Here is a 27,697-nt window from a genome sequence, read left to right on the forward strand (position 1 = left end):
CAGAGCGGCGCGGCGCCCTCCCCGCGGCAGGGCGGGACTGGGGCTAGAGGGAAAGCTCCGCCCCTGGTGTCCCTGGCGCGTTGTGCGCTTGCTGCGCGCTTACTGCATGCAGCGGGCGGACCGCGCGTGGGCTTGACTGCGGGACCGTGCTGCTGCTTGCAGCCTGCTGAGTGGGAGCCCTGCAGGAGTCCTGACCCCCCGCCCCTGCAGCTCAGCGCAGGGGGTGCCCCTCCGACGGGGGGGAAAAGCCAGGGGAAGGACACCTGCTCCTGTGGAAGGGCCATGCTGGTACGTTACCGGTTCCCTGTGGCCCTTTCCATCCTCCCTGTGCACCAAGACCAGGGCCGGGGACGCCTTTCAGGACTGCAGTTACAACATATCAAGGAATAAAGCCAGAGGGGAAGTAAAAGTTCAAATAGGGCATTTCCTGATGCCTATCGCTGTGAGATCTCGTCGTTCATGTCGCAGTCACGTCCCCACTTGAGCTTAATGGTGCCTGTATGTAGTGGGGTTTTTTTTCTTTTAAAAACACGCCTAACTTTTGCCACCCAAAACTCTCTGTGTTTGGAATAATAAATCACATGGGAAGAGAAAGAATCAAGCGTGGTTAGTGAGGATTTTAACACAGCGTGAAGCCCCTGCTGATTCAAAATCAGGAACTTTTATTCATTGCAACTCATTTCACTAGGAAAACAAATCTACGTTTGGTGGTGCCAAGTCACCAGATTCCAGTCTCTTTGTTTTGCTTTCTGTCTTGCCGTCAGTCATCCTGGTTTGAAATTTGTCTCCCTCTCTACAGCATTGCAAAGAGAAAAAAACCATTCAGTGTTCACAGGGTTGAGAGAGCAGATTATCTCATACAATCTAAAACCTTTTTCTTCACATCTTCTGGTATTGCTTCCAATTAATGCAGAGCTGAGATCAGGATTTCCCCGTTCCTCCTTTCTGCTGCTTGGAAACTGATCTTTCCTAAAGCAATGAGATTCCTGAGTTTGGAGGGATTTGTGGTTGTTTTGTTCTGTATGTGTTGTGGGGCAAGGTTTGCTGTTGGTTGCTTTTTAAAGACAGAAGTTAACAGGAAATCTTTTTAAAAATAAATTATTCAAAGCCCCTTTTGGGGGTTTTTACACTTTGGCAACTCTGCTCATTTCAGCGCAAGGTTAATAAGGCAGGCTTTGCTCATAACTCTTTAAGCTTTTTCCTTTTCATGTGTTTATAAATAGGCTTGAAACATGCCTTTGCTTAGCTGTAAATTACTGCTCCCCGAGACTTGGAAGAAACACACAGGGAAGAAGATAATTCCTACTGGAAAATCTCAGAGCCACCCCACATCACAATCCCAAGATTTCTCCTTCAGGGAAGAGAAAACGCATAGAAAGAAAATGGAAAAATTATTCTGTGTTGTTCCTCCTTAGAGAGCAGCTGATGTGCATGTGTGGGGAGAAGGGTCCATGGCACTCCACAGGCACAAAGGCAACATCTCAGTTCTGAGGGGCTGGTAGTTCCACTACACAGAGTATAGATAAAGGTGGCCAGAGAGGAGAGGCAGCACACAAGGAAGAAGGGCTGGTCAGTATATGGGCAGGTTTCTATTCAGCTCCATATCTTATTCTTCCACATACTGAAGTGTGAATGTGGCTACTTTATGTTCATTTTGTAGAGGGAACTGAAGTCTTTCAACTAAAGAGGAGAGGTGGAGCATATTGAATTAAAGCAGTTTGTTGGCCAAGAATATATTTAGAAATAGCACAGGTTTCCAGCAGGTGCTAAGGGGTGTATTCATGACAAATAGGTTTAGCTGGCAGCCAGCCAGCCATTTTCTTTTCTTTCCAGAGGTTTTCATAAACAGGAGCTCTGAAGCTGGGAGTAACCCAACACCAGTCTGATTTCTGAATTTCTTTTGAATTTATTTGTGGTGACTTCAGATGAAAATGCTCACTGGCAATAGATTAGTTCCTTTATGGGGTTGTCTATGACTTTTCTTTGAACTAACATCTATATATTGAGAAGCTTACCTGAACATTTTTGTCCCAGTAATTCTTTATATACTTAGGTAGAAGGATAGGGGAAAAAAGCTTTACCCATGCTAGTCAGGTTCTCAATTTTATCAGGTAAATAGAGTAACCAGCACATAAAAGTTCAATTAAATTATATTAAAGTTTCTAGCCTTCTTAAAATCCAGAAATACCAGATTAGATGATGGGCCAGGTTTAAGTCTGTTTGCCTTATCCTTACCCAGCCGATGAGCTTGCAGGTTTCTTCACTTCAGCCTTTGACTGCAACCTTCCCACAGCTGGCATGCTGCACAGGTACCTAGGATTCTCTGCTGCCCTCCTGCACAGCCTCTGCCCCACAGCTGCCCATAATCCAGGATTTTCTTTTATACTCATTTGTAACTGGGTTTCCTTATCCCAGTTGCATATTTCTTTATCGTCCTTCAATCCAACTCTTCCCCTGAGCTTCAGGGAAGCACCATAGGAGACAATTGTTCTGTTTAATGTATCACCATAAATTCTTTGCTGTGTTGACATAAAAGTTTTTTGGTAGGCTACTGCATGACTTTTCAAACAATACAGCCTTTCCTCCTTGGAAATCAATAAATGGCTTGTTTTGCTTTTACTGTGCCAGGCTGGATCTAGGAAGGCAAAGGCCAACAGTCTTTCTTGTTCCCAAAATGTTCTGTCAGTAGCTCTGTAATCACCATTTTTATTCAGTTCTGCGTCATCCCTGATCAGGAAGCTTTAAAATACATAGGGTTTTGTTGACAGAATGTTAAAATGCAGGCCTCTGCACTTCCAAATGGATTTGAAAGCACACTTGACACTGAAATTAAAGGGAGCCTGAAAGGCCTAAACCCCTTATATTTCTATTATTTTCTCTGTTAACAAGCATACTGGGGTTCTTTCATTTTTGTAATTTTTTTTAGTTGTAAAGCTTTTTCCAAACCAGTTACACAACATGTGATTTTGGCCTCAAGCAGCTTTTGTAGCTACCAAACATCAGCTGACAGTGTTTGTGCATCAGCCTCTGCTGCGGTGCCCAGCTAGTTAGCGTTGCCTGCAGGGACAGTCTAAGCAAGCTCTACCAGAGAGGCAGAAACTGCCTTATACCCGTTGTTCCACCATGCAGAATGGGTCAGCTGGTCCACCCTTTGGCTCAATGCAGAGTCAGACCAGGGTGCTCAGTGCTTTTCCCAGTCACGCTTCACCCACCAAGGGTGGGGATCCCACTATGCCTCTGGGCACCTACTTTACCACTCTCCATTTGAACAATGTTTTTCTTCCTTGCCAGAATTTTTTAGTCAAAATTATCCTTGTGATCGTTGCCTCTGATCTTTCGCTTTCACCTCCCTTGAGAGTCCATCTCCATCTTCCCTCCCCACTCCGCATTAGGTACCTGAAGTTGGGGCTCCCCTATCCCGTACCCCCCTTCTCCCTAGGCTGAACAAACCCTCAATATCTCTTTGTACATCAAGATGCTGAGAGAAAATCTCGAGTTGTTCACAGACATGCGTTTTGCCTGTTCTACTGAAATAGGTGCATGCCAAGCTAGTTGCAAGGAAAGGATTGTGTGCCAGGGAACATCTTGGCAAGTCAACACACATTAATTTGCCATAGTTGCTACTCAACTGTATAAGCACATTTGGTGTTGGCAAAAAGCCTTTCCTGAGCTATATTAAAAGGTGTAGCACACAGAGAGCCTAAGAAATGGCAATGTCATTCTGCTGGGGTGAAAATAATTCCAGTACTTAGGCAAGTCCCCTGATTTTGGTATGCTTACCCAACCCTGGCCCTCAGGAAATTTGGCACCATATACTGTTTTATCACAACTGCCTCGAGCTCATAGGGAGGCTTTACTCTAGTTCTCATGGATGTTCCTGTCTTTACTAAACAAAACTAGGCCTAGGCTAGGATTACTGTCAGTTGTCAGCCTGAAAAGCCATTTTCTATATAAAACAGCAAACTGCCACTTTTTTTTCAACAGCCACTCTTTAAATGTGAAACTGCAGAGTCAGTCAGTTACTGAGTGGCAGGAGAGAATGGACTTTCTTCCCTCAGTACTAGATTTCATTCCCACACAGACCTAAAGAGCAGAGATCCCCCAAATCTATTCCATCCTACAGGAGGAGAAAGCCGAGCCTCATTGTGTTTCAGTGCTCAGGGGTTGTTCGTATCAATCTCAGTTAGAGGAAAGAATCGGTATAACATGATAACATTTCAGGTTAGATACAAGGAAGAAGTTCTTTACTCTGAGATGGTGAGGCACTGGAACAGGTTGCTCAAAGTGGTGAATGCTCCATCCTTGGCAGCATTCAGGGCCAGGTTGGACAGAGCCTTGGGCGACGTGGTCTAGTGTGAGGTGTCCCTGCCCATGGCAGGGGGTTGGAACTGGATGACCTTAAGGTCCGTTCCAAACCAGACCATTCTGTGATGATCTGTGGGTTTGCATTCATGAAGGACGGCTTTTTTTTCAGTGTGCCATAAGCAATCATAAATTCTTCCATTGAAACTGGAAAATTTTCCTGGAGGTTGCACTTAATGGTTTAAAACAGAAGCCCGGTAATATCACGCATGATACAGCCCCCTCCCACGTGCCTTGCAAGGACTGTTAAAGCTTCATCAGCTTACACCCACTGCTCCAGGAATTGTCTTATTTAAGCATAAATAAGGGGCATTCCCAGCCACTTGTCATGTCACCACTGTTCCATGTGGTGAGGTAAAGACTAAGGTGGGAGGACAGGGGAGATCAATAAAGTCCTTTTTTAGTCATGGCAAATCCACGTGTTGATGTTGTCAGCGCAATGCAGTGCTCACATTTTCAAACTACTGCCCTTCTGGTTGAGGAGTGATATATTAACCAAGATAGCAGTTCTGCCAGGAAATAACAAGGATACCATCCATTTCAGCAGTGCTTTTCATCAGATCATTCCTACTTACAAACAGAATTAAGGAAGCCTCACAACATCCCTGTGAGGTAGGTGGAAATTCTTACACCCATTTTACAGGCGGAGAAAACAGGCACTGAGAGGTAAAGTGATTATCACAGCAAGTCAGAAGCAGAGCTGGAAATAAATCTAAGATTATTATCCTAGGTCCACTGCTCTAGACACTAGAGAATACCAACTCCCACATGCTACTGTAAGCTAAGACACTACCTTTCTCTTCTACTTTCACCTCCTTTGGTGATTTTGACACTTGCATCTTATGCTCCCTGCAGAGAACCAAGTGGTCAGTTAGTAATTTATTTGCACAGGGAGCCAAGAGGGGGTACTCACACCTTTACATGGTTCTGGCATGGCTGTAATGTCCAGTGACTTCCCCCTTCCCAAGGAGATAATTCTCCCTGGTCTTCACACATACAACTTTTTATTTAGTTCTTTTTGAAGTATAATCATACACTAGATCCACAGCTCTGAGGCTGTTTGTTAGGCAACATCACTAGGAATTTCTTGAATAAATGATTAAATTTGTTTCATTGAGAGGGAATAAAACACATTTATATACTATCACATCTGGAAATAGCAATAATCCTTTGCTCATCTGTAAGGCCTTCCATCCAAGGACCTCCCAATCTATTACTAACACAATATATTGAGCCTCACATTATCTTTGTGAGGTAGAAAATTATTCCCTATTGTACATGAAGGAAGAATGACTTGCTGACAGTCCCACAGTGATTTCATTGCAGAGATGAGGCTGAATGCCAGAAGAACGGACTCAGTCCCTGCCCAGCTCGCTGAGAAGTACTGTCTTGATGCTGTGGCTTGTACTTGGTGGCTACAGATTCACTAGCAGCCTGGCAGGGTGCTTGAAAACTGGCTTGAGAAATAAAAAGCAACAGCAGCTGACTGGATGCAGGAGGAAAATGCTGGTTTGTTTCATTGTGCTGTTCTGACTCAGAGGAGCTTTCCTGAGGCAGCTGTGAAAGAACTACAGAGTGTCCATTGAGTACGCTTTACACAGTGCATTTTACTGAGGCATTCCAGTGAAAAAGAATGACATACTCAATATCTGATGAATAAAAACTGAACCACCTGACAGCTATATTATGAACCATATAGTCTGATAAATGAGCACTGATCTTGAAGTAGTCCAGTGATCTAATGAAGGTATGCATGTCAGAGGTCAGGAACAGGAGTGGTTTTTAAAAGATACCGTGTGTAAAAGAACTTTTCAGGTAATTAGAAGTCAATAAGGGCATGATTCATCTTGTCCAGTACATTGGTATCTGGAAGGGTCACATGCTCTAAAGATAGAAGATACCTTACACTGAACGGTTAGAAGGTTTTGGTTCTTATGCACAGGGAAGTGTGTTTCTGGCCCCCTTCAACAAGTGGGCTGGTTGATCCTTAGAACCATTATACCTCTTTTTCTGTTTTGTTCTTAGAACCCTTAAAACTCTCTCATAACTATCTGAACAAAATAAAAAGTAATAGATCCCATCTAGTGTAAGTGTGGTGATTTTGCTGTTCGTCTAAATCTTTGCCCTTTCTTGAATTCTAGTGTCTTGAATTGGGCACAGTGGACTCTTTCCTACAGAAAAACTTTCTCTTTCCTCAGTTGCCTTTCATTTGTGCTAACTGTTCTCGTGTTTCTGTATTAAGAGGGTAGATATATGCTAGCCTCCAGATTCTCTCTCTGCATGTTCCTTTGCATGTGTTGCTTTATTATATTCCTTCCGAAAACTTTCAGTCTTCCTTCACAACGAAGGACAACCTAACAGCCTTTGTCCAGGGGGCAAAGATTTTGACCTCAGGCTGCAAACCTTGGGAAAATACACAGGCCCAAGAGGAGCAAAAGGATTAATAGTGTAAAAAACAAACATGGCAATAGTATGGTGCTGAAGAATTCCAGAGCACCCTACAAACTTTCTACATTTGTACAGCTTACCTCACTCAGCAGTGAAGTCCAGCCACCTCTGTGCTCGTATGGGGCAGCCGCGTAACAAGGCAGGGGAAGTCCACCAAACAGGTTAGATCAGTGGGTGGCAGAACTGACTGTATTGATGGCTGCCCAGACTGGGACACGAAGCAGCAGGACTGGAGGTGTGAGCCCAAGCCTACCCAAAGCTCTCTCAGACATCCATTTGACTTCCATGGGCTTCGAGTCAGCCCCGCTACAATGGGAGATGGCAGGGGGTCTTATCTAGCTGATGCTGGGATGAGTTCTATGCATTATGCCAAAAACTGCTTTTTCCCTGACCTGGATTAGAGCCTGCCCTGGGAACAATGGGATGGGCTGCAGCCCAGCGGAAAGAATTCGCTGAGCTGGCAGAGTCTGAGGTTTGCAGAGCAGAGCAGATGAAAGCTCATACCTGCACTTTTCTGGCATGAGGCTCAATTCTGGGGGACATAGATATTAACCTGAAGGTTTTGACCACATTGTTGCGCTGTCCCAGCCAAAAGGTGCAGCTGAAGTCCTAAAATTAGAAATACACACACATTTAAACATTTGTAAGCGCAAGTCTTTCTGCCTTTTGTAAAAAGATTTTAATGAGGCTCTGAGAGTTCTTTACAGACTTGTTGGCATAAAAGGTCTAAATCATCTTTTGAAAGGCCTTGTTTTACTCAAGACTTTGGCATTTAATAGAGATGTAGACGACTGGATGGCTCCTGTCTGTCAAATTAAAAACAAAATATGTCAAAAGACTATTATCATACCAGACTTTTCCAACCAGTTTTGTATTTAGAGTTTTAAATTGTCATATAGTTACCCAGACCCCTGGTTTAGGTTCACAGGTGCCTTCAGGACTCTGAGATTTGCTGAGTGCCTGTAAGTCTGGAAGCTCCAGGAACTGAGCACATGTCAGGATCATGTCATGAAGGCTTATATTTGGTTTCATGCTCTGGGGCTGTAGCTCTGGGGCTGTAGCCATTTCCTCTTTTCACAGAGCCTTCCCACGCTTACTTTGCTAAATCAAGATTCAGATCTTTTAGGTCACAAGACTACAAGTAAAAAATATCACTTGAATTTATTCTTTCCAGTGCTCTAAAATAGGCTTGGGGCTGGATGACCCTCTTGGGAACAAATAATCCATCTGTGGGCATCTGCTAAATCCTAGTAGAGAGCTGCTGTTAACCTTGCCCACTACAATGTCACTTGAAGAGCAGAAATAGTTTTGACAAAGGGAAAATATTTTTACCTCACTCAGATTTGCATTCTCAGAGAAAGTGGAGACATTTTGGCTTCATTTTCTGAATAGAGAGGGGAAATAGTGCTTACAAGTTTAGTGCATTGATGCTAAGCACAGAATTCACTTTGTGAATTAAATAACTGCAATTCCATGCCAACAGTGAAGGGGAGATCTGCTCAGCATGCCATAGGTGGAAACAGAAAAGGAAATACTAGATATACTTTGTGATCAGTCTTCCCCTTCACTGGCCAAACAGAAATGTGGAACACAAAGCTTCCAGTAAATCCATTCACAGTAGTGACATTTGGGTTTCACTGCCACGTTAGGTTTTAAAAGACATCAGTTATGTGTACAGCATCGGTATTCCTGTAAGGAGTGAGCTAGCATGTGGAAATAGGGAAAATGTTCTTTCTCAAATGGACATACAGGGCAAATAAGGCACAGTTACCATGATTGTATCTTTCCAGTTGAGAATCTCAAGAGGAAATAATATTCAAATGGCCATTTTAGCACTTTGGTTAAAAAATACCTTTTGATTCTTTCTCTCTCGTTTTCTTTTCAACTTTTTCATTTTCGTGTGCTCCCCATATCCTGCACCTTCATACAGTCAAATCATCTGACCTGGCCCGGCTGCTGGCTTTACTTAGCCTGCTGAGGGGTCTCATATCAGTGGCAAGCTCAGTAGGTGCTGAAGGCCCTTCCACTTCATCGCTCACCACCTCCTCTTCTGCTTTCTTCACCCCTGGCTCTTCCTGAGGTTCCGGCTGCTCCTCTTCTTGTTCCTCCTCCTCTGCTCTTACCTTCTCTTCCGGCTCCTTCGCTTGTGCATACGATGGTAACCTCTCATCAAATGCCCTGGCAAGATCTTCTAATGGTCCCATCCCAATCTTCTCCTCAAACTCATTGAAGGCTGATGGAAGGGGGCTGGGCTCAACCCCTACTTCCGTGAGAGGAAAATAGTGGGACACCGGCTTCTCTTCTTCCAGCAGCTTGTAGCCTTTGGTCTTTGGGATGGAGGATACTGTGATGGCATGGAGCGGCTTCTCTGGGACTTCCCCCAGCTGTTCCTCTGCTGGTCTTCTCAGAGCCTTCCGGATCCTTTTCAGGATCAAGTGACTGATCTCCACCAGGTTGAGGAAGAGGGACACAGAAGCCACTGCCAGCATGAACATAATAAAGATGGTCTTCTCCGTGGGCCTGGAGACAAAGCAGTCCACAAGATTGGGACAGGGCCACCGCCCACAGCGGTAAAGTGGAAGAATTCGGAAGCCATAAAGGAAGTATTGACCCACTATGAATCCCACCTCAAAGAGCGTTTTGAAAATGATATGGAAGATGTAAGTTCTCAGGAGGGTACCTTCCAGGCGAAACTTCTTGGTCCCATTAGGATTGTTGCCTTTGTTTTGATTTGGAGCCAGGGGCAGCTTCTCTTCATCCACCTCAGCTTGCTGACGCCTCTCAGCTTCCTCCTTCTCTCTCCGCTTCTCCTCCATGCGGACATGGTGCACCGCATGCCCAAAGTACATTAGCGAAGGTGTGGATACAAAAATGATCTGCAGAACCCAGAGCCGGATGTGAGAGATGGGAAAGGCTTCATCATAGCAGACATTCTCACAACCAGGTTGCTGGGTGTTGCACACAAAGTCTGACTGTTCGTCTCCCCATACTAGCTCAGCGGCTGTTCCCAGGATCAGGATGCGGAAAATGAAGAGCACTGTGAGCCAAACTCTCCCGATGACAGTGGATTGCTCGTTCACCTGCTCTAAAATGTTCCCCAAGAAACTCCAGTCACCCATTTCTTACTGTCTAAGGAAAGAAAAAAGAAAGAGAATGACCACAAATTATGCTAAATTTTAGCTTTCAAGTTTTCCCACTGATGCCTTTTGTTGCTTTCAACCAGTAAGTATTTCCCTAATACCCTTTGAGGAAAAGAAAGAAGGTTGCTTGCTTGCTTGCTTATTTGCCTGATCACAATGATTCATTTAGGAGAAGAAGAGCTAGGAACCCAGAGCAAACTGCTTGCTATATTCATTCTTCACTGGCTCAAAATGGGCAATTAGTTTTCAGCCAGGGAATATATTTATCTCCTTTTCAAAGTAAGAAACTTCTGTTGTGCCTCATAAACTCAGTTGCATGAGCCTGCTTAGATTTTGTACACGTACAAACACGTGCCAGCAGTGCAGTAGAACAGATTTATCAGCATGAAGCTGCAGTGGTTTGAAGAGTGAAGCTTCCAAGCACTCAAGCTCTTCTTGTGCCAGAACCACACACAGGTCAAACAGATCTGAACTCAGTGCCCATGTTGCACCTACACGAACCTGAATTCTCTCTAGGTTGCATATATTAATTCTGCATTAGAAATCACTCTGTTAGGTAATAACAGCAATTACAACATCATTTCTGTGTTAGTAATAATATACAAGCTTAATAACTACCATATATATACTATTTTGCTGTATAATATGTATTATATTCAATACAATAATTTCGTGTTATCGGGGCTGTTCTTTGTATCGTATTCTGAAGTCAGTTGCCAGACTGACATTAGAACAAACATGGAGAAAAACATAAAGTTCTATAACTGTGACCTAAAATACTATTTTCTCTCTCTAAAAAGCCAGTGCTGCTATCTCAGACTAACACAGAGGTGAAAGCCAGCTGCAGACATCCTATTGGAAAGCTAAGAAAGTAGTCCATTTACAAGTAATGCAAGTCAAACATTACATCTGTCATTTTTGCATGATCATAAATTATTCCTAGGCTAGGACTTGATCCGGTGTATCCTAAACTTCCCACTATGTGATTTCAGGCAAGGGAAAATCTGTGAATGAGTGAAATAAAGAAGAAACTTCTTTGGGATGGGCTGATTTAACACATCACAGCTGTCTGAATCTCTGAGGAATGCTGAATATTACAGCGATCCAAAAAAACTGAACTGTGGACCATGACAAGTGAAACGGGGAACATTTTCCATAAAATAGCTGTTCACAGGGATTTAGAAGTTCATCTCTTAGATACTATCTCCATCTATAGTTTCCTATATGCAGACACACATATACAAGTGCTGGGTAAAAGAAGGTACAGTCAACAGGATGGAAATCTGAGTATCTAAACTTCCCTCCTCTCTCAAGTACCACTGGGATATATTTGTAATGCCATATGTTACAACACACCAACGCATCCCAGTCTGTTTCAACTACTGTGTGTACATATTCACACATAGATAAACACACAAAATATTGAGAGTTCTGTGGCTCTGGGGAATGTCACAAATTTTCAACCAAAGAAATCCTTCTGGTGTCATTGTTCTAAAACAAGATGGACTCATTTGCCTTGCTTTCAGACCTTGCAAAATTTTAACCCCAGACACCCATGTCAGAAAACAAAGAACAGAACACACTTCTTCAGCTTGCACAAACACCTTGCATGTGTAAGCAGCAAACATAATCACCAAAGAAAATTGCTGCTTTCTCAGTCATTAGTGTAGAAGAGTTTGTTAATGTCAGCACTTACATTAACAAGTCTAGCAGAAGATTATGCTGTTTACATACATTAACTAAACTGATTTAAACATTCTCTTTCTGCAGATTCACAGAGCAAAGCACACCCGCCAGTTACCGATCATGTGCAACTCTAAAAACCATGACTACACACAGTATGAACTTCATTGTCCCCCAGGCACTGAAGTTAACTCCATCCCTTTCTTTGTGAGTCATGCTCATATCCTCAGCTAGCATTTGAACATTTCCACTGCAGCACACAAGAGCGACATTCTAGATGTGATAAACCTTATCATACGGAAAATTTGCTGTACAAGAGAAGGAAAACTACTTCCTAACTCCATCAAATGTCTCACTCGCAGTTTGATACATTTGGCTAAACTCCTCTTGAGATCACTTCCGAACTAGTCACGTTTTTCATAACTCTGTCATGCCCATCCTCCCATTTTTCTGCCAGTGAAGTGGTTCAAAGCTGCTCAATCGGTTCAACTACAAGAAACAACTTTGGGCAGACTGCAGATGCACAACCAGTTCAAATGACTGGGGTTCCACCTGTAAGCAGTCAGCCCTTCAAGTCCCAGAAAAAGGTGAAAGTGATGAATTTAGGCAGTCACCTTTTTGTTTAAATTGCCTATCATGAGGAGACTGCCTAAGCCCACTTGGAGTCAACAGACTCATGTTCTTAACTCACATGGGTTTTTTGTAAACCCCCGCCCTGCACTTCCAGGTGTTGCAACCTGAGCACACCACCACCAGCTAAAAAGACTGTATAGGTTAAGGACTTTGAGCAAGCAACTTGCCGCTGCGGAAGGCTCCACCGAAGAAGTGTGTCCCCCTCCTCTCTTGGCACTCTGCAGGGAAGAGTGAAATTTTGTCTCTCTTCTTCCCTACCCTAAAAGTCCCAATCTTGTCGCACGACTGAGCAGATATGACTGAATTGGCTCTGATGGCGGGTTTTAGTTGCCCTGCAATATTTAAGCTCTGAGCCAGACGGCTTTATAAAGTGAGTGACAGTTAGTGACATGGGGAACAATAGGGAGAAAAAAAATAGAGAAAGAGAGGCAGAGACAGAGAGAGGAGAATCACTGAACATGAAAAAACAGAGCAGGGAGAGGAACAGGAGAAAGGCAGTGAAAACCTAATACATGCCTAAATGGGAGTTTGCACAGTTAAGCAGGAACCGAAGCATCTTGGCCAATTCTGCTATGGTTCAACACAGCTCTGTGTATGTCCCCACTCACTAGTCTTTAGGTGTTGTGGTGTGATAGGTGACACGGGAGTGCCAACTTCTCTGACAGTGGCAAAACTGAATTACTTTGTACCCTACACCCAGCTCTGACAGGTAAGTCATATTGCTGATTTCCAGCACAGGCAGTCACTGAGGTACCTGTAGTTGGCATTGTCATATACATTGAACTGCTCTTTAACATCTTTTACCTGGAAAAAGAAGCAGTATTGGAAAATTAGATCATCAGTCATTATTAATCAAGCTGAGAAATACCAGTTTTACAACCTTGCCTTTCAGTGTCTTGGTTCTGCTTAGTTTTTCTTCCAATTGCATTTTGCACATGCACAGGCATCCAAAATGGCTAAAACAAACTGTTTTGTTAAGGAGCACAGGCAAATTCCAGCAGTCCAGCAAACAAGAATGTTACCCCAGGCACACACACCTACCCCCAACCATCTGAAGAAATGCTGCAGAGCCCACAGAAGAGGGAAGTCACAAGCTCAGTAATGCATCCATAGGTACAACTAACTGCCTTGTGAGTTTTGATTATAAGCCAAAGGTTATAGCTTTACTCTGAGGTGTTATTTTTGTAGCCTTTCGGTATGAATTGCTCAGAATGTGCTGTTAGTGCTCAGCTCTGAAGAAAAGGAGGGTAACTGGAAGCAAGATCTGCTAAGCAATGATACAGATACTGGGCCTATAACATCATAAAGCAGCGAGTAGCTCTCGTCTCTCTTCATGCAGATTTAACACTGAATCTTATTTACTTGAATGGCACTGGGAGATGCTCTGTCTCTAGAGAAGCTGTCATTTGAATGGGATATTCTGTGAGGCCCACAAAGTTGTGTATCTTCAAACCAATGGTTTCAGGCCTCTCTTCAGTGTTTCTGGCATTTATGCCCATGTAAGTTCAGAGCCTCATTTCAACAGTTGTCTTCCCAAACAGCTTTTAAGTAAAGTTGCATAGCTCCAAAGTCCAAAGCACAACTGGAAGAAGAGATGATGTTTTACAAACTGGATTTCAAAAGAGGTGAAGTATAAGTAAAAGATGGAAAAGAATCACATTTTGCAAGAGGAACCAGTTTGGAGGACAAAAAAAAAATAAAATCAATCTCCATGCCTACAGTTGGAATGAAGGTCATTTCTCAACACCTTAATAAATCATTCTCTTAATAGAGAAGTTGTTGAGGTTTATACCTGGCATTTTTCAGGTTGTGCTACATGAAGCATGGGAATAGTCTTCCAGGAGAGAGGACACACAGAGGAGAAGACACAAGTCCCAGGAATATGCAGTGAATAAAAAAAGGCACAGTTTGATCAATAAAAGGAATAAGGACAGTAAGGGAGAGTAAGGAATACCTTTGTTGCTTTGTTTTGCTATATGCTACTGAGATAAACTAGAATTAATACATGTGTGACTGGTCTTCAATGCCACCCTCATCCCCTCTCTGGGAAGCAGTAAGAGAGGGAGGACTAAATGATACTACTAGCAGCTAACACCTTTAAAGAGTGCCTGCAAGCTGGTGCATCACAGAGGCCAGATGGTTCACATATTAAACTGCCCATTGCTTCTCAGACTGAAACTGCCTTTTTGGAAAACTCATCTCTGATTGACGTGCATATTCCTTCTGGGGCCTTATCTCTCCAATATAATGAGCCAAAACCTAAACCCGGTATGGAACTACATGGCTGTAGTCCATCTCTAAATTATATCCAGCTACTGTCAGAGATATTTCCTATTAACCTTTTATCTGTCATTTGCAAACAACTATCCAAATATCACATATTGTCTGGCAAGTTGCAGAACAGCTTGCAAAATGCAGCTGATACAGAAATTATATGTGAGCGACTAATCATTTGGTATATGGTACCTTCATCTGAATGATCAGGGTGACTTTCTTTGCTATCAGTAGGGTGCAGAGCCTTTTAACATGGGGCACACAGAGTTTGGTGGACATTTCTGGCTTGGGGAAAACCACAGAGTCCCTTTAACTGGATGTCTTTTAAAAAGGCATCGCTGAATTCTTTCTGGGCCAGATTCTCATGCTCACTAGCCACCCTCACCCCCCTCCACCCCCGACAAAATTGGCCACAGAAAATCACCTAAGATGAAAGATGGCCAGTGAGGAATTCCTCTTGTACTGGGGCTACACAGGGAAGTGGTTGTTTGAGATGGGGGTGAAAACAGAGGGCAGAGCAGAAGAGCGAGAAGAAGACTTGATTCTTTCAGATGTCAGGTTAATGCCAGAAGTCAGGGCTGCTTTTTTAATATGAAAGCAATGGCTGTGAAAGAAGGGAGTAGAGATCATAAAACCAAAGGTGTAGAAGACTGGATCTCACACAAGCACAGGACATTCGCTGAGTCTGCAACACAGATTGTGCCACAAAGATAATGGCCAACACTTCCAACCTGTGTACCTGCCCCAGTATTTATGCTCTCATTAGGCAACCTGTTGAAGGGCCATGGCCAAAAACCAGCACTAGAAATAGCAACAGCTAATGAGAGTAACACTGCTACTCACAGTGACTTTGTCTTGCCTTTGGGACTTTTCTTGACTTCAAAGAACCATGGACATCACCCACACTTTTAAATGTTACTATCTTTGGAAAGAAGTTTGCTTCATTGCTGACTTCTCATTCCTTAGTTTCTTTGAGGTTGGTGACTGAGCTCCCATCTCTGGAACCAATGAGACTGTGAAGTCTCTACTGCAACTCAGCCTTTTGCTCAGAGACTACGAGGTCACTTGGGGAATGTGGGATTTTTCATTCCAAACGGATTTCCAACATAGACATGATGTCAGGACAAGGCAGGGCCATGCTATTGAACAGCTCTGTTCATGCATGATAGCAGATTGTGCAATTATGTAGCTTACAACCCTGGATAACGATACCTCTCCCTCAAACAAACTTATCTTCTCCTGATCTGCTTAGCTGGAAAGTGGCACATGCTTCCTGTTCCTCTGCTGAACACACAAACCTTTCCCTCATGGCTGAAGCTGAACACTAGATATATTCTGCCTCCCTACAAGAAGATGGGAGCTTTACCCAATGCTCCTGCTTGCTAGACACTACCCAGTTTTCTCAGACACCTGCTTTCTAGTAACGTGTCTTTGTCCTCCCTAGAGCCAGGGTGATTTATCAGTCTGGTCGCTAGGAGCAGAGTCTCCCACATTTCATCTTCTCTCTGCCACCTACTGGTCCCAGAGATCATTTAAATGTAGTTAGTCCTGGACACGTCTTTTGGCAGAACTTGTTCCTGCAAGCATGGTGAATATCACTGTCCACATTTTAAGGGCAGAGCTCTGAGCTTTTTCCAGGACTCTCTTCAGAGCCATCCAGGCATCGGCGTCCAGGGGGGGCAGGGGGAAGAATATAAGTTGCTGGGGAATATATTTTGCTAGGGAACTGCAAACAAACCATAAAGAAAAGAGAGGGAGGAAGATACAAAGCATCAAGAAGAGGGAAATCGGGTAAGTATTTAAGTAACAGGAAGGTTTGGGCCGGAAGAGGGGAGAAGAGGTGAAGGCAGGGTTGAATTGCTCTGGGCCTCAAGTAGAAGATAAAAACTTACGGGAAACATGTTTTTAATTTAAGAGATGGAAGAAAACTAGACAATGAATAAAGATAAGCAGGGTACAAGTGGAATGTTTTTCAATATCTATTTAACTTAAATGCAGTTCTTCTCTGAAAATTACAGTTAGAAGAGGACGTAGGGAATTACAGGCCAGTCAGCCTAACCGTGATACCTGCAGAGATACTGGAACCAACTATGAAACAATCAATTTATAAGTAGCTAAAGGACAAGAAGGTGATAAGAAACAACCAGCAGGGAATTCTGAAGAACAAATCCTGTCAAAACAGGCTAATTTCCTTCTTCGACTAACAGGCCTGCTAGATGAGGAGAAGATAGTAGATGTAAAATACCTTGACCTTAGTGAGCATTTAAAAAGTACGTAGATCACAGGCTCCCACAGCAGCAAGCAGTCACCATGCAGAGGCCACACAGGTTGAAGTACCATAACCAAAGGTAATTGTCAGGACTTCAGTTTTCTAGCTGGGAGGATCATGTCCCTGATGTTCTGCCTCCAGGGCTGCTCAGTGTATCCTGTGTGCTGGACAACGGACTAGAGGAAAACACCGAAAGGGTGGCAGCTGGGCTGGGGTCAGCAGTCCCTCCTGAAGGCAGGGGGCCTGAGGCCATCAGGATCTGAGAGGAACATGAGACACTGGAGAGCTGGACTGCCCTCTGCAGAGGTGACTGCACCAAGGTACCGATCAGGAGCACAGACACCAAATGTGCTGGTCCAAACTAGATCGTAACCACTTCACAGCAGTGCAGCAAAGAGCAAGCTGGGGTAGGACTGAATATGAGCCTGTAAAGTGAGATTCCAGCAGAAAAAAGACAAATCTCATCCTGAGATGCTTTAAGGGGAGTTTTGTGTAGAAGGCAGAGGAAGCAATTATTTTGTGCCTTCACTCAGTACTGCTGAGCTCTCAGCAGGAACAGCATGTCCGGTTCCAGGCACTACATTTTACACAAGATGTAGACAAATTGGAGAGAGTCCAAAAAAGAACAACAAAATGATAAAAGATGTGAAAAAAACATGACATATAAGGAATGGATAAAATAACAGTTTGTTTTCTGTAGGAAAAGAACAACAGGAGGGGAGGCATGGTAACAGTCTTCCAGCACATAAATATTGTTATAATGGGTGGAGAGACTAATCAGTTGTCTTTACATTCACCAAAAGTAGAAGAAATAATAAGCTTAATTTGCAATAAGAATGATACAGCTAAACACTAGAAAAACACTTTGCAAGGGTAAGAATAGCAAAGCACTGCAGCGCACTGCTTGGGGAGGCTGTAGAATCACAGGAGGTTTTTATGAAGAGGTAAACAAACATCTGTTAAGGATGGTCTTACCTCATAAGCAGGAAAGCAATCACGGGGGAGAGAGAGGCTTTGGGAAATCTTTTGCTCTACAGTTTTATATAGGGCCAAAGACCTAGAGAAATCTCAGAGGAATATTTTCAGTTTAAAACAAAAAGGCTGATGCCAGCCTTATGAAGTTCAACCATGACAAGTGCAAGGTCCTACACCTGGGTCAGAGCAATCCCAGGCACAGCTACAGGTTGGGCAAAGAGGAGATTCAGAGCAGCACTGTGGAGAAGAACTTGGGGGTGTCGGTCAAAGAGAAAATGAACATGAGCCGGCAGTGTGCGCTCGCAGCCCAGAAAGCCAACCGTATCCTGCAGGTCGAAGGAGGTGATCCTGCCCCTCTGTTCTGCTCTTGTGAGACCTCACCTGGAGTATTGTGTGCAGTTCTGGTGTCCTCAGCATAAAAAGGACATGGAACTGTTGGAACAAGTCCAGAGGAGGCCACAAGGATGATCAGGGGACTGGAGCACCTCCCGTATGAAGATAGGCTGAGAAAGTTGGGTCTGTTCAGCCTGGAGAAGAGAAGGCTGCGTGGGGACCTCATAGCAGCCTTCCAGTACCTGAAGGGACCCTTCATTAGGGACTGTAGTGACAGGACAAGGGGTAACGGGTTAAAACTTAAACAGGGGAAGTTTGGATATAAGGAAGAAATTCTTTCCTGTTAGGGTGGTGAGGCACTGGAATGGGTTGCCCAAGGAAGCTGTGAATGCTCCATCCCTGGCAGTGTTCAAGGCCAGGTTGGACAGAGCCTTGGGTAGCATGGTTTAATGTGAGGTATCCCTGCCTATGGCAAGGGGGTTGGAACTGGATGATTTTAAGGTCCTTTCCAACCCTAACTATTCTATGATTGTATGATTTTAAGTATCTTGCCACCAACCCTGAGAACAGCCTTGGACAGCCCAGGTTGTCTATGCCACCCAGTGCACTGCAGGGCTGGAGAGACACCAGCTCCGGTCCGGGAGCAAGTCAGCTGTGTCAAGCAAAGCATTACACTTGAGTTATCTCCCCTGGAGTGGGGCAGAATAGAACACAGTGATGCAATGCTGCTTCCCATGCTGGAGCTAGCTCACCCCAGGCTACCAGAGGTATCTCCACACAGCAAGGCTATCCTCAAGGGAAGTTTCTGGAGGGTCAATGCTTTGTTCTTTGACTTCAGTGACAGCTCTGAACATGCTGCAGATTTAGAAGCATTTTCTTGCTGTAACCACACTTCAACCAATTTGTCCCCTTACTGTAGTAACTAAGACTAAATCCCATAGCTTATTTAGAGTGTTTCCTGTGGACATTGACACTAAACATGAAAAACAGGGTGCAAGTGACCCATGGTACCTCTGATAAGAACCTGTCTTCTCGCTCAGTTCAGCACTGACCTTTTCCAGAAATGCTGATTTTACCAAAGGATGAGTAAGAGCCACCCTCCTTGTCCCAGTACAATTGCTGGAGGAGGATCACAAAGCAGAAACATGGTAAAACCGCCTCTGCCAAGGGGCCTCTGGGCTCCTGCAGCGTAAACCACTAGCGGGCGGTGTTTTCTCATTCATGCACTGAAGAACAGCATAGGAGACCGGGGGATGCTATGAATGAGAAAGGAGAAGGCAGAGTGTGTCTCTTACACTGTACCTAAACCCTGCTTTTCTCTTCCCTCATTTCTGAAACTTTTTCCTTCAGATAGAAAACTAAGGCAAACACAGGAAACTTGTGGTGATGCAGTAATATCTGTTGCTAATTTGATTTTTTTATAGTACAATGACTAAATAGACGGAGTTAAACTGCCATGAACACTTTCATGTCATTGATTTCACCTATAGAATCAGCATAAACTTTGTTGATAGAGCACTATTTTTGCTAGTATAATCAGGATTTTCACTTGAATCATAGAATCACAGAATGGTTTGGGTTGGAAAGGACCTTAAGATCATGTAGTTCCAACCCTTTTCTAGCAAATATTTCTCATGTATACCAGCTGATGTGCATGATCCTCCCTTTAGTAACAGCATGGTTAGTAATAAAAACTGCACTAACTTTACAAAGGACCCGCAAGGCAAAGGAGATGAACTCTCACATTTTAAAGCTGTGTGCTATGGTGCTGCAGTAGCAGCACAAGGATGGCTAGAAAGAGAAGAATACCCTTTTAGACACATGATTTCACTTAGAACTTGACAAGGATATTTCTAGAAATACAAACCTTTACAACAGTGTCCTGGTTAGAAATTCTAAGTTCTGATGTCAGTGCAGATGCTATTTATGAAGAGGTGCACTGGGAAAGGGCCTAGGCCTTGTAGGCAAGGTGCAGCAAATGTGTTATGGAGCCACCACATACAAAATGCCTTTCCTGGGTCCCCATATACCCTCCTCTTTCCTGCCTCTTTCTCTGCCCCCTGCCTAGAACCTACTCCTTGGTCAGAAATGGAGGTGGAGTACATCAGCTGGATGACATCTGAGAAGATCTGAGAATGTAGGCAGGCTACATACTTAGATGGTCCATAGTCTTGAATTTCTCTTGGCATATATTCTAGGTTATGGCCCTTCCACCACTACTGAGATCTTCCCCAGAGAAATGGATTAGCTGCTATCTGTTGTGAGGTATCGGACCAGTTAGGGAACATGTTCCTTACAGCCAATCTGGACTATGTAAAGTGGATTGAGGGAAAGCAGTGACAAGCACCTGATAATACTTCTGGTAATAATTAATTGCTTCAGGCCTACCAGTAACAGAGGGGCTAATAATATCTCCCAGTCTCTTGACTGGGAGACTCCCTATGTTTCTTTTATCAAGACATTTTGTACAGTCTCTTAACAGCCTCAGGCGTAAGGAGCTGGAAAGGACAAAGCTTCTGAACAATCTGAACAAGTCAATATGTTGGGAACAGTCCTGTGTTACCACGCTGCCCATGAGGTTTATTGCCTTACAGTTTCAGATGGGGGCTTACTCCCTACTCCTTTCTCCCTTTTTCTAGGTTCTTCTAAGACCACAGGGGCCTGCCGTGCTGAGTGGTAGGCTCAGGGCTCTCAGGAGTGTTGTCACCACCCACTCTCCATCTTTATCTCCCTGCCTTCATTTCCACACAGCACAATGACACGGTGGAGGTGCACTGTGCATACAAGGTATGGAAGTAAGTGTCCTGGGAGAGCTCATAAGCGGGACAGAGGAGTGATGGGGACAGCAAAACAGACCATTATCTGTTCTTCCAGTCACGAGAGATGGCTGTACCTGTTATGTACTTTGTCTGACCTCAGATTCCCATTTCCCACAACAGAACACGTTCCCAGCCTCTCTGGGGAGGACATCCTTGGGGACGGTTCCTGTTTCCCTGCCCTTTCAGTCATATGCCTTCCTGAGCCTGATATGATTGTTTCTTTGGGCACAGTGTAAAAGATGCCAGCAAGGAACGGAAGCCTCTCATGCCTCAGCAATTTATTCAGAAGAAAAGGAGGTTATTGAACTTGGAAGCTGTTGAGCCAGTTGTTCTTCTTTCCTGTTCAAGAAGATAATGTGTCCATAGATACATCATCCATCCAAAGGTCTTCAGCATTCCCTGAGACAACCCAAACTAATAAACAGCTGGGTGGAGTGAGGCAGGGATTATCTATGTACAGACCTTGCAGAAAAAGGAGGTGGTAGGGCTGAAGAGCTTCCAGTTTGGAGAGACCTATTGGGTTTTTCCTTATTTATTGCCAGCAAATCTCAATCCCTTGAAGTCCTGCTACAGCTCAGTGACTATGATATTCTTAACAGCAATACAGTTTAAAGCATTATCTGGATCCTTGTAAGAGAAGTCCCCTTTGGGGGTCCCCTGTCCTGGGTCAGAGCTGGCAAAACTTTCAGCAGCTACTTCTATGGCAAGTCCAGCTTTGGCATAGCAACTCTTCCACATGTCCCATGCTACAAGGCCCCATTCTTGCCTGATTGAAAAACACCATCATAATGAATGAAGGCATTACTACAGATAGTTCCTCACCAAAACATAGGCATGTATTTTAATAGCCTGTGTCTCTCCAGCCCCTGAAGCTCTGAAGCAAGAACATGAACTCTGATACTTCTGTTGGCCACCCTGCTTTGGCCCAGGGTGCAGCAGGTTTGGTGGGTTTCTAATACTTCTGCTACATATCAGCTCTACTTACCAGTGCTGGCTGTATTCAGCTGCAGCCCTGGCTTTTCCTTGCAAAAGTGTGCCCTCCTTTATAATACAGAAGTCAAATCCATTCTAATATATCCCCTTTAGCTATATAAAAATATGGCTTCCCTTTCCATTTTATATTCATCAAGGCTTTGTCTGCCCAAGGGACTATAGTTATAAGACACTGGAAAAGATACTGGGATGGTTTGTATGACAGTGTTAAAACCAATGGCTGTAGCCCTAAGAAAAAATGAATGGGCAGAAGTGGGGTGAAAAGAAAAAGCATTACCTGCTTGCTTGTTTGTGATTTTGAATCATAATTTCCTAATTAACAATATTCAGTATTTTTGAGTTGGTGTTCTGGTATGATGATTTGGATCTGCAACAGATAACCAAGCAACACGGCAATATGGGAGCACTGGTTATTCAAGCACTAACCAAAGAAAAAATAAACATGTTATTGCTCAGATAACACATGCTGATGTGGCCGACTCAATAACAGCCTTGGGGATTTTTAAATGTTCAAAACAGCTTCCTCATTTCTCAAATCTTTTATCCAAAATGAACAAAATCTGTATTTTACCTTATCTGGATGGGTAAAGTGATGGTAGAAATGAGACTGGTAACAGGTTTACTGATCCCCAGCTAATTGCACATATGAAAGCAGAGGGCAGCCCAAAGCTGTAATGCAATGCTTTGAAAGACATGATGATTTAAAAAGTCCCATTTCCCAGCCCTGAGTAGAATTCTGGGCTAGGTCAACACAAAGAAGGGATTTAAATAAGAAAATATGAATAATTATCAAGAACTGCTTAAAAAATTTTTACAAGACACCAAAAATACACAACTCTCCAGTATAGTGTAATTGCAAAACCATAACCACATCTAAAATGGAAGCGGGAGTGCCTGTAAGTAGGTAAAACACATACAGATATGATGATAAGATGATGGAAGTGAAAGGGGAAAAAAGAAGACTGACAAAGCTATATTTTTTTAAAGTAAATTCAGAACAAAATGAGTTCTATTCATGGTATTGATCTGTTTTTAGATGGAAATGTTAGATTATTCAATAATAATGCAGACAAGAAAAATGAAATCAATAAATACTTCTACTGCTGGGAAAAAGAAAGTAGATAATTTAGACATTGTTGATGGCATGTCTATTCTTGTAGTATCTCAGAGGAATTAAATACCACCTACTAAAATCAGCCATTTCAAATCAGCAGGACTGGATACCCTGCACTGAAAGTTGTTTTGGGGTTTGTTGGGGGGTTTTCTTGTTTGTTGGGGGGGGTGTTTTTGGTTTTTGTTTATTTTAAATAAGCTGCACAAGATGTCTCTGCACTGTTTCTGTTGATCTGCTTTAATTCTTGATGCAATAGCGAAGTCCTAGAGGAGGAGAAGAAGAAAACACCGAGTCTGGCACTTTGTAAAGACTATGTAGAAGGGCATAATTATTCTATAATTACCTCATAGCTGTAATTACTCACAGGTAACTACAGAGCTGTGAGAGGATCTCAGTCCTGAACTAAATCATGAAGTGGCTAACACAGAACACAGGGAATAAAAGGAGAGAAATATAACTAGGGGCAATCAAGATGGGTTTATAGAAAATGCACCCCATTGAACTGGGGGCATATTTTTCTCTGAGGAAATTGCATGTACCATTGTTAAATATAAAAAAGCTGGTACAATATACTTATGATCCTGGAAGACAGTTTCCACTCTATCACATGGCAATTTGATTTAAGAACTTGCTTGACATAAAAATAAGATAGCAGTCATTAAACAGACTATAAATGACCTATGAGACTGGTCCCAAGATACAACTGAGAACTAGAAGTGATTGCTTATAGCATGTTTGTACCAAGATCCTGGAGGGTGTTTGGCGCCATGGCATTTTTAGTCAATAACCTGGAAGAAAACATCAAACATTTTGCAAATGTCACTGAGTCCAAGAGAGGGACAAATCATTAAAAGGGGACCGCTGATTTAGAGTTCCCCCGATGGCAGTCAGGCAGACACAGAAAGGATTTACTTTAGCACAAGGAAGGTCAGGTCTTGCACATCCGCAAGGAGATCAGCTGTAGCTCTGCTATAGGGAACTTTGTCCTGGGAAGCAGTGACTCCAGGGAGGACTCTGAGCTCAGGGTAGTTGAGGAGCTCACGGTGCAGCGCTGTGCTTGACGGAGCTAACGTGATCCTTGGATGTACATGTAGAGGCAAGGTGGGTAAATATGTCACCTCAGTCCTGCCTGATTTATTCTCCAATTTTCATGACAGCCTTCTGCTGGCAAAATCTCCCCATTACATGTTCTCCATGACCCCTAATTCAGCAAGTTAGAAAAAGAGAGTGCTTATTTTTTGCTTAAAAAGGCAGCTTCTACCTGCCAGCTTGAATGAAGAAGTTACTCCATGGACTATCTTCTCACCCTGTACTGATCACATTAGACCTTAGATCTACACATGGCTGCTAGTGTGTAATTTTAAGGGTTTAAATATCCACTAGTCTAGCTCCCAAAAATTATTTATGACTTGTGAAGTACACCAGAAAGCAGCATCACAAATGGCAATATACAGCATCATCTTGAGCATTCTGGCTCATGCATTCCAAAGCTGGTCTCATCTATGAGCAATGTCTCATCTCTCAGCCCTGGAAAGATAGCGCCTGTCTTTGCTATCCACACAAGGGAATCAGTTCAAAGGATAGAGGCAAGACAACATCAGAAGCACATGTTAAGTGAGAAGACTATAATTACTGCAAAGCAGAATGAGAGTAGCAAAGAACACTCAACAGAAAACAAAGCAATAAAGACACTGCCAGAGCACAATCCACATGTGCCAAAGGAAAGGTCACAGGCAGCTTGAACATGGATCCTGCCTCCTTCAAGCTTAATAGAGATGATGCCCCACAAAGCACTGAGTGCATTTGTATCAAAAGGTGTCACGCATCAGCTCTTGAGCTGCTTATAGAAGACTTGTACCTGTCCAGCATGAGGGTGCCAGCAGCCTCCTTTTTGTTACTGTAGTTTCAGCTCTATTGGAGTACAAACACCAATCCTGTCAAGCTGCCAGTGAACTTACAAAGGTTTGAACAACCAGAACAGACCCCTCAAAAATACAGAGAATCCTGCATATTCTCCTGGATCCTATTTGCTCTGTACATTGTCCTGCCTGTCAAAAGCGATGTGACAAAGACTATAGTCACTGATGAATCTCAGGTCCCAAAGGTTGGAACCATTTCATCTCCTGCAAAGTAGTCCAGTGCTGTTACACTTTTTGAATGTGTTGCCTATTCTCCTAAAGCATGGAAAACCAGAACTGTCCTAGAAAACATCTGTCCTGGGAAGACTAAAGGCTGCCAAGGAATTAAGGAAAGGGCATTGATTTCTTCTTTTCAAATAAAGATGCCTGGGCTTACCTAGGCAAAAAAAAAAAAAAAAAAAAAGCAAGTAAGGGGCAATAAGGGTCTTATTCATGGAGCAACAGAACAAAATAACTAATGGAGGATCTCTGTAGGGAAGAGGGCAGGCTCAGGCTGGGACTTCTAGAGACAGTATTTAATCTAGCTTATGTCCCTTAGAGAGAAGATAAAACTTCTGTAGACTGCCATGGAAGGATATCTGTGAAAATGCCAAGTGCTTCTGATGATCCAGACTCAACTCTCCCTTTTTAGGCATGAAATTTAACAGTGACAAAACATGGTTGTGCACAAACCACACATCCCTGCCCTCTGGAACCCATTACCACAGACTGGGTCTGAGCTCTGAAGGACTGTGTTTAACCAAGAGCACTCATGGTTTCAACAGCTGTGTGTTTGTTACAGAAAGGGGAATGGGTTTCTTGGGAAGGATTTCCATCTGGGCAGCACAGTCTTCATGCAGCAGCAACGTGTTTTTTTGAGTCATTAACTCAGCTGTTTTGCACAGCAATAAACCCTAGATAAGGAAACAGCCAAGAGCAGCACACGTTGCCAGGGAGAGGTGGGGCAGAGCACAGGTTCCTGCTTCAGTTCCTGACAAAACCCTTCACTTTTACTTCACACAACCAGATATCCACACCAGTGCACAGGTCATCCATGAGCAGAGGCAGTCCCGGTACCGCTGGAAACAAGCCCAGGTAATAGTGTCATGGCATGTTTGTGGTAAGGGCCATCAAAGCCAAAAGCTATGAGGATTGGAAAAACTCTCCTGAGGCCCAACTCTGTGAGCACAGCCACCCCGGCTATCTGCTGGCATGCAGCGATAACATTGTGTGCTGAGGCTGGCATGCAATCCAGGTGAAATCAGAAGGAAAACCTTCCCACCCCGCACAGCCTCAGCAGTCACATCCACAGCTCCTCACCCACTTACTGCCCCTCGCCGCACTCCACCCAGCCAGTCCCTATGTGCTGCCAGGGACACACTTCCCTGCCTGGCTTTCTTCCACTGTGCTGGGGTAGGGCTGGCTCGTAAGTGGCCATTGTGTTTCCAAGGAAGTACTGTTATAGCAAGTACCTGCTCACACCGGCTGCGTACAAAGGCTCAGAGCCTCTGCTGGCACCCAACCTCCATGTGCATCAGCACTCATCTTTTCCAGTGCTGTTCGCAGAAGTTTCTAATGGTGTCTTGCAACACTGACTCTTACACATGCCCACTCTTGGCCTCTGCCAAAGTCTAAGTCTGTGAGGAATAAGGTGAGGAATTAAATAAAATCCCAGCATCATGGGAATATAGCTTTTCCACCAAAACAGAGAAAATGGCCATTGAGGGGGGAGGGAAAGAACTCATTCTTGTTTGGCTCAGAAATATAGGAGAATAATTGTTCAAGGTTTAAAGTCTGAAATGTATGACAAAGCCATAAACAATGGTATAGCTTGGCCAGAGGAGAATTAAAGCAACACTGACAAGCGATGATAATTCTTGCTATCACTGAGCACCTAAGTGGACACTAATGAAGTCTCATCTACTTTGGGACACCACTGCAGCACAATCTAATAAAAAGGTGAACCAAACACTCCAAGTTCAGGTGGAGGCCTGCATATAACCCATGCCTTCTTCTCCGAGCATAGATGGTGCCTTGTTGTTCTCAATGGGGATTCTGACTCGTCCCACCCTAGACCATCAGACAGCCAGACCCATGGGTGCCAGCACAGACAGTGGAGCAGTGCTCTGAGACAAGGGACTAGTGGCAGCTCTTTGAAACGCTGGTGCTCACCTCCACCCAACATCATCAGTGGTCTTTTAGTGGTGGAGGTTGCTGCCAATGTCATGGAATGGGAACAGGGTAGATGGTTACATGGGAAACAGGAATGAAGGGGGAGCAATGCTGCTTACTGGAGCAATAGCATTTGAAACTTGAGAGAGGGAGAGAGATGTCGTTTTGCTGTTTGCAGAGGGCGGAGGGAAAATGAGTAATGCCTTGGGTTGTGAGGGGATGCCTTCAGCTCTCACCCTGAGGTCCCAACTCTCAACCCCATAGCTGCCAACAGTGGGCCACCCTCCAGCTGTAATGCCAGAAAGAACTGCTGTGATCATCTAGACCCACACCTTTGAAAACCTAGGCCAGAAGACTCAGCCGAATACATCCCGTCTCTGCAAAAGTCCACTTATTGACAAGAATCCAGCTACAATTTAAAAGCCTCCTGTGGAGGATCCTCCGTAATCCTCCATGAGTTGTTGTAGTGGTTAATTACAACATTAAAAAATTACGCTTTCACTCATATGACTTGGTTTTCCCCCCTTGTTTCAAATTCCAGTTTTGGGATCTTATTACCCTTCAGCCTGCTGGACCACAGAAAC

The 27,697-nt window shown here is 43.8% G+C and overlaps 1 protein-coding gene across 5 annotated transcripts in view; it reads right to left on the bottom strand.

The window, feature by feature from the left end:
• Positions 1-4,210: 4,210 nt before the first annotated feature.
• The window catches only part of GJA8 (gap junction protein alpha 8), a 48,129-nt gene continuing 24,642 nt past the window's right edge, over positions 4,211-27,697 (bottom strand). For 2 of the 5 annotated variants that reach the window (XM_065676398.1, XM_065676399.1), the window contains one exon: positions 4,211-9,939. In XM_065676398.1, coding sequence (XP_065532470.1) covers positions 8,733-9,929 — 1,197 coding nt within the window. In that variant the 5' untranslated portion in view covers positions 9,930-9,939 and the 3' untranslated portion in view covers positions 4,211-8,732. Of the gene's footprint in view, positions 9,940-13,020; positions 13,048-27,697 lie in introns of those variants that run through there. The other 3 variants (XR_010612143.1, XR_010612142.1, XM_065676400.1) reach the window with 3 other exon arrangements.

Source organism: Lathamus discolor, chromosome 4 (assembly GCF_037157495.1).
Source record: "Lathamus discolor isolate bLatDis1 chromosome 4, bLatDis1.hap1, whole genome shotgun sequence".
NCBI classification, from domain to species: domain Eukaryota; kingdom Metazoa; phylum Chordata; class Aves; order Psittaciformes; family Psittacidae; genus Lathamus; species Lathamus discolor.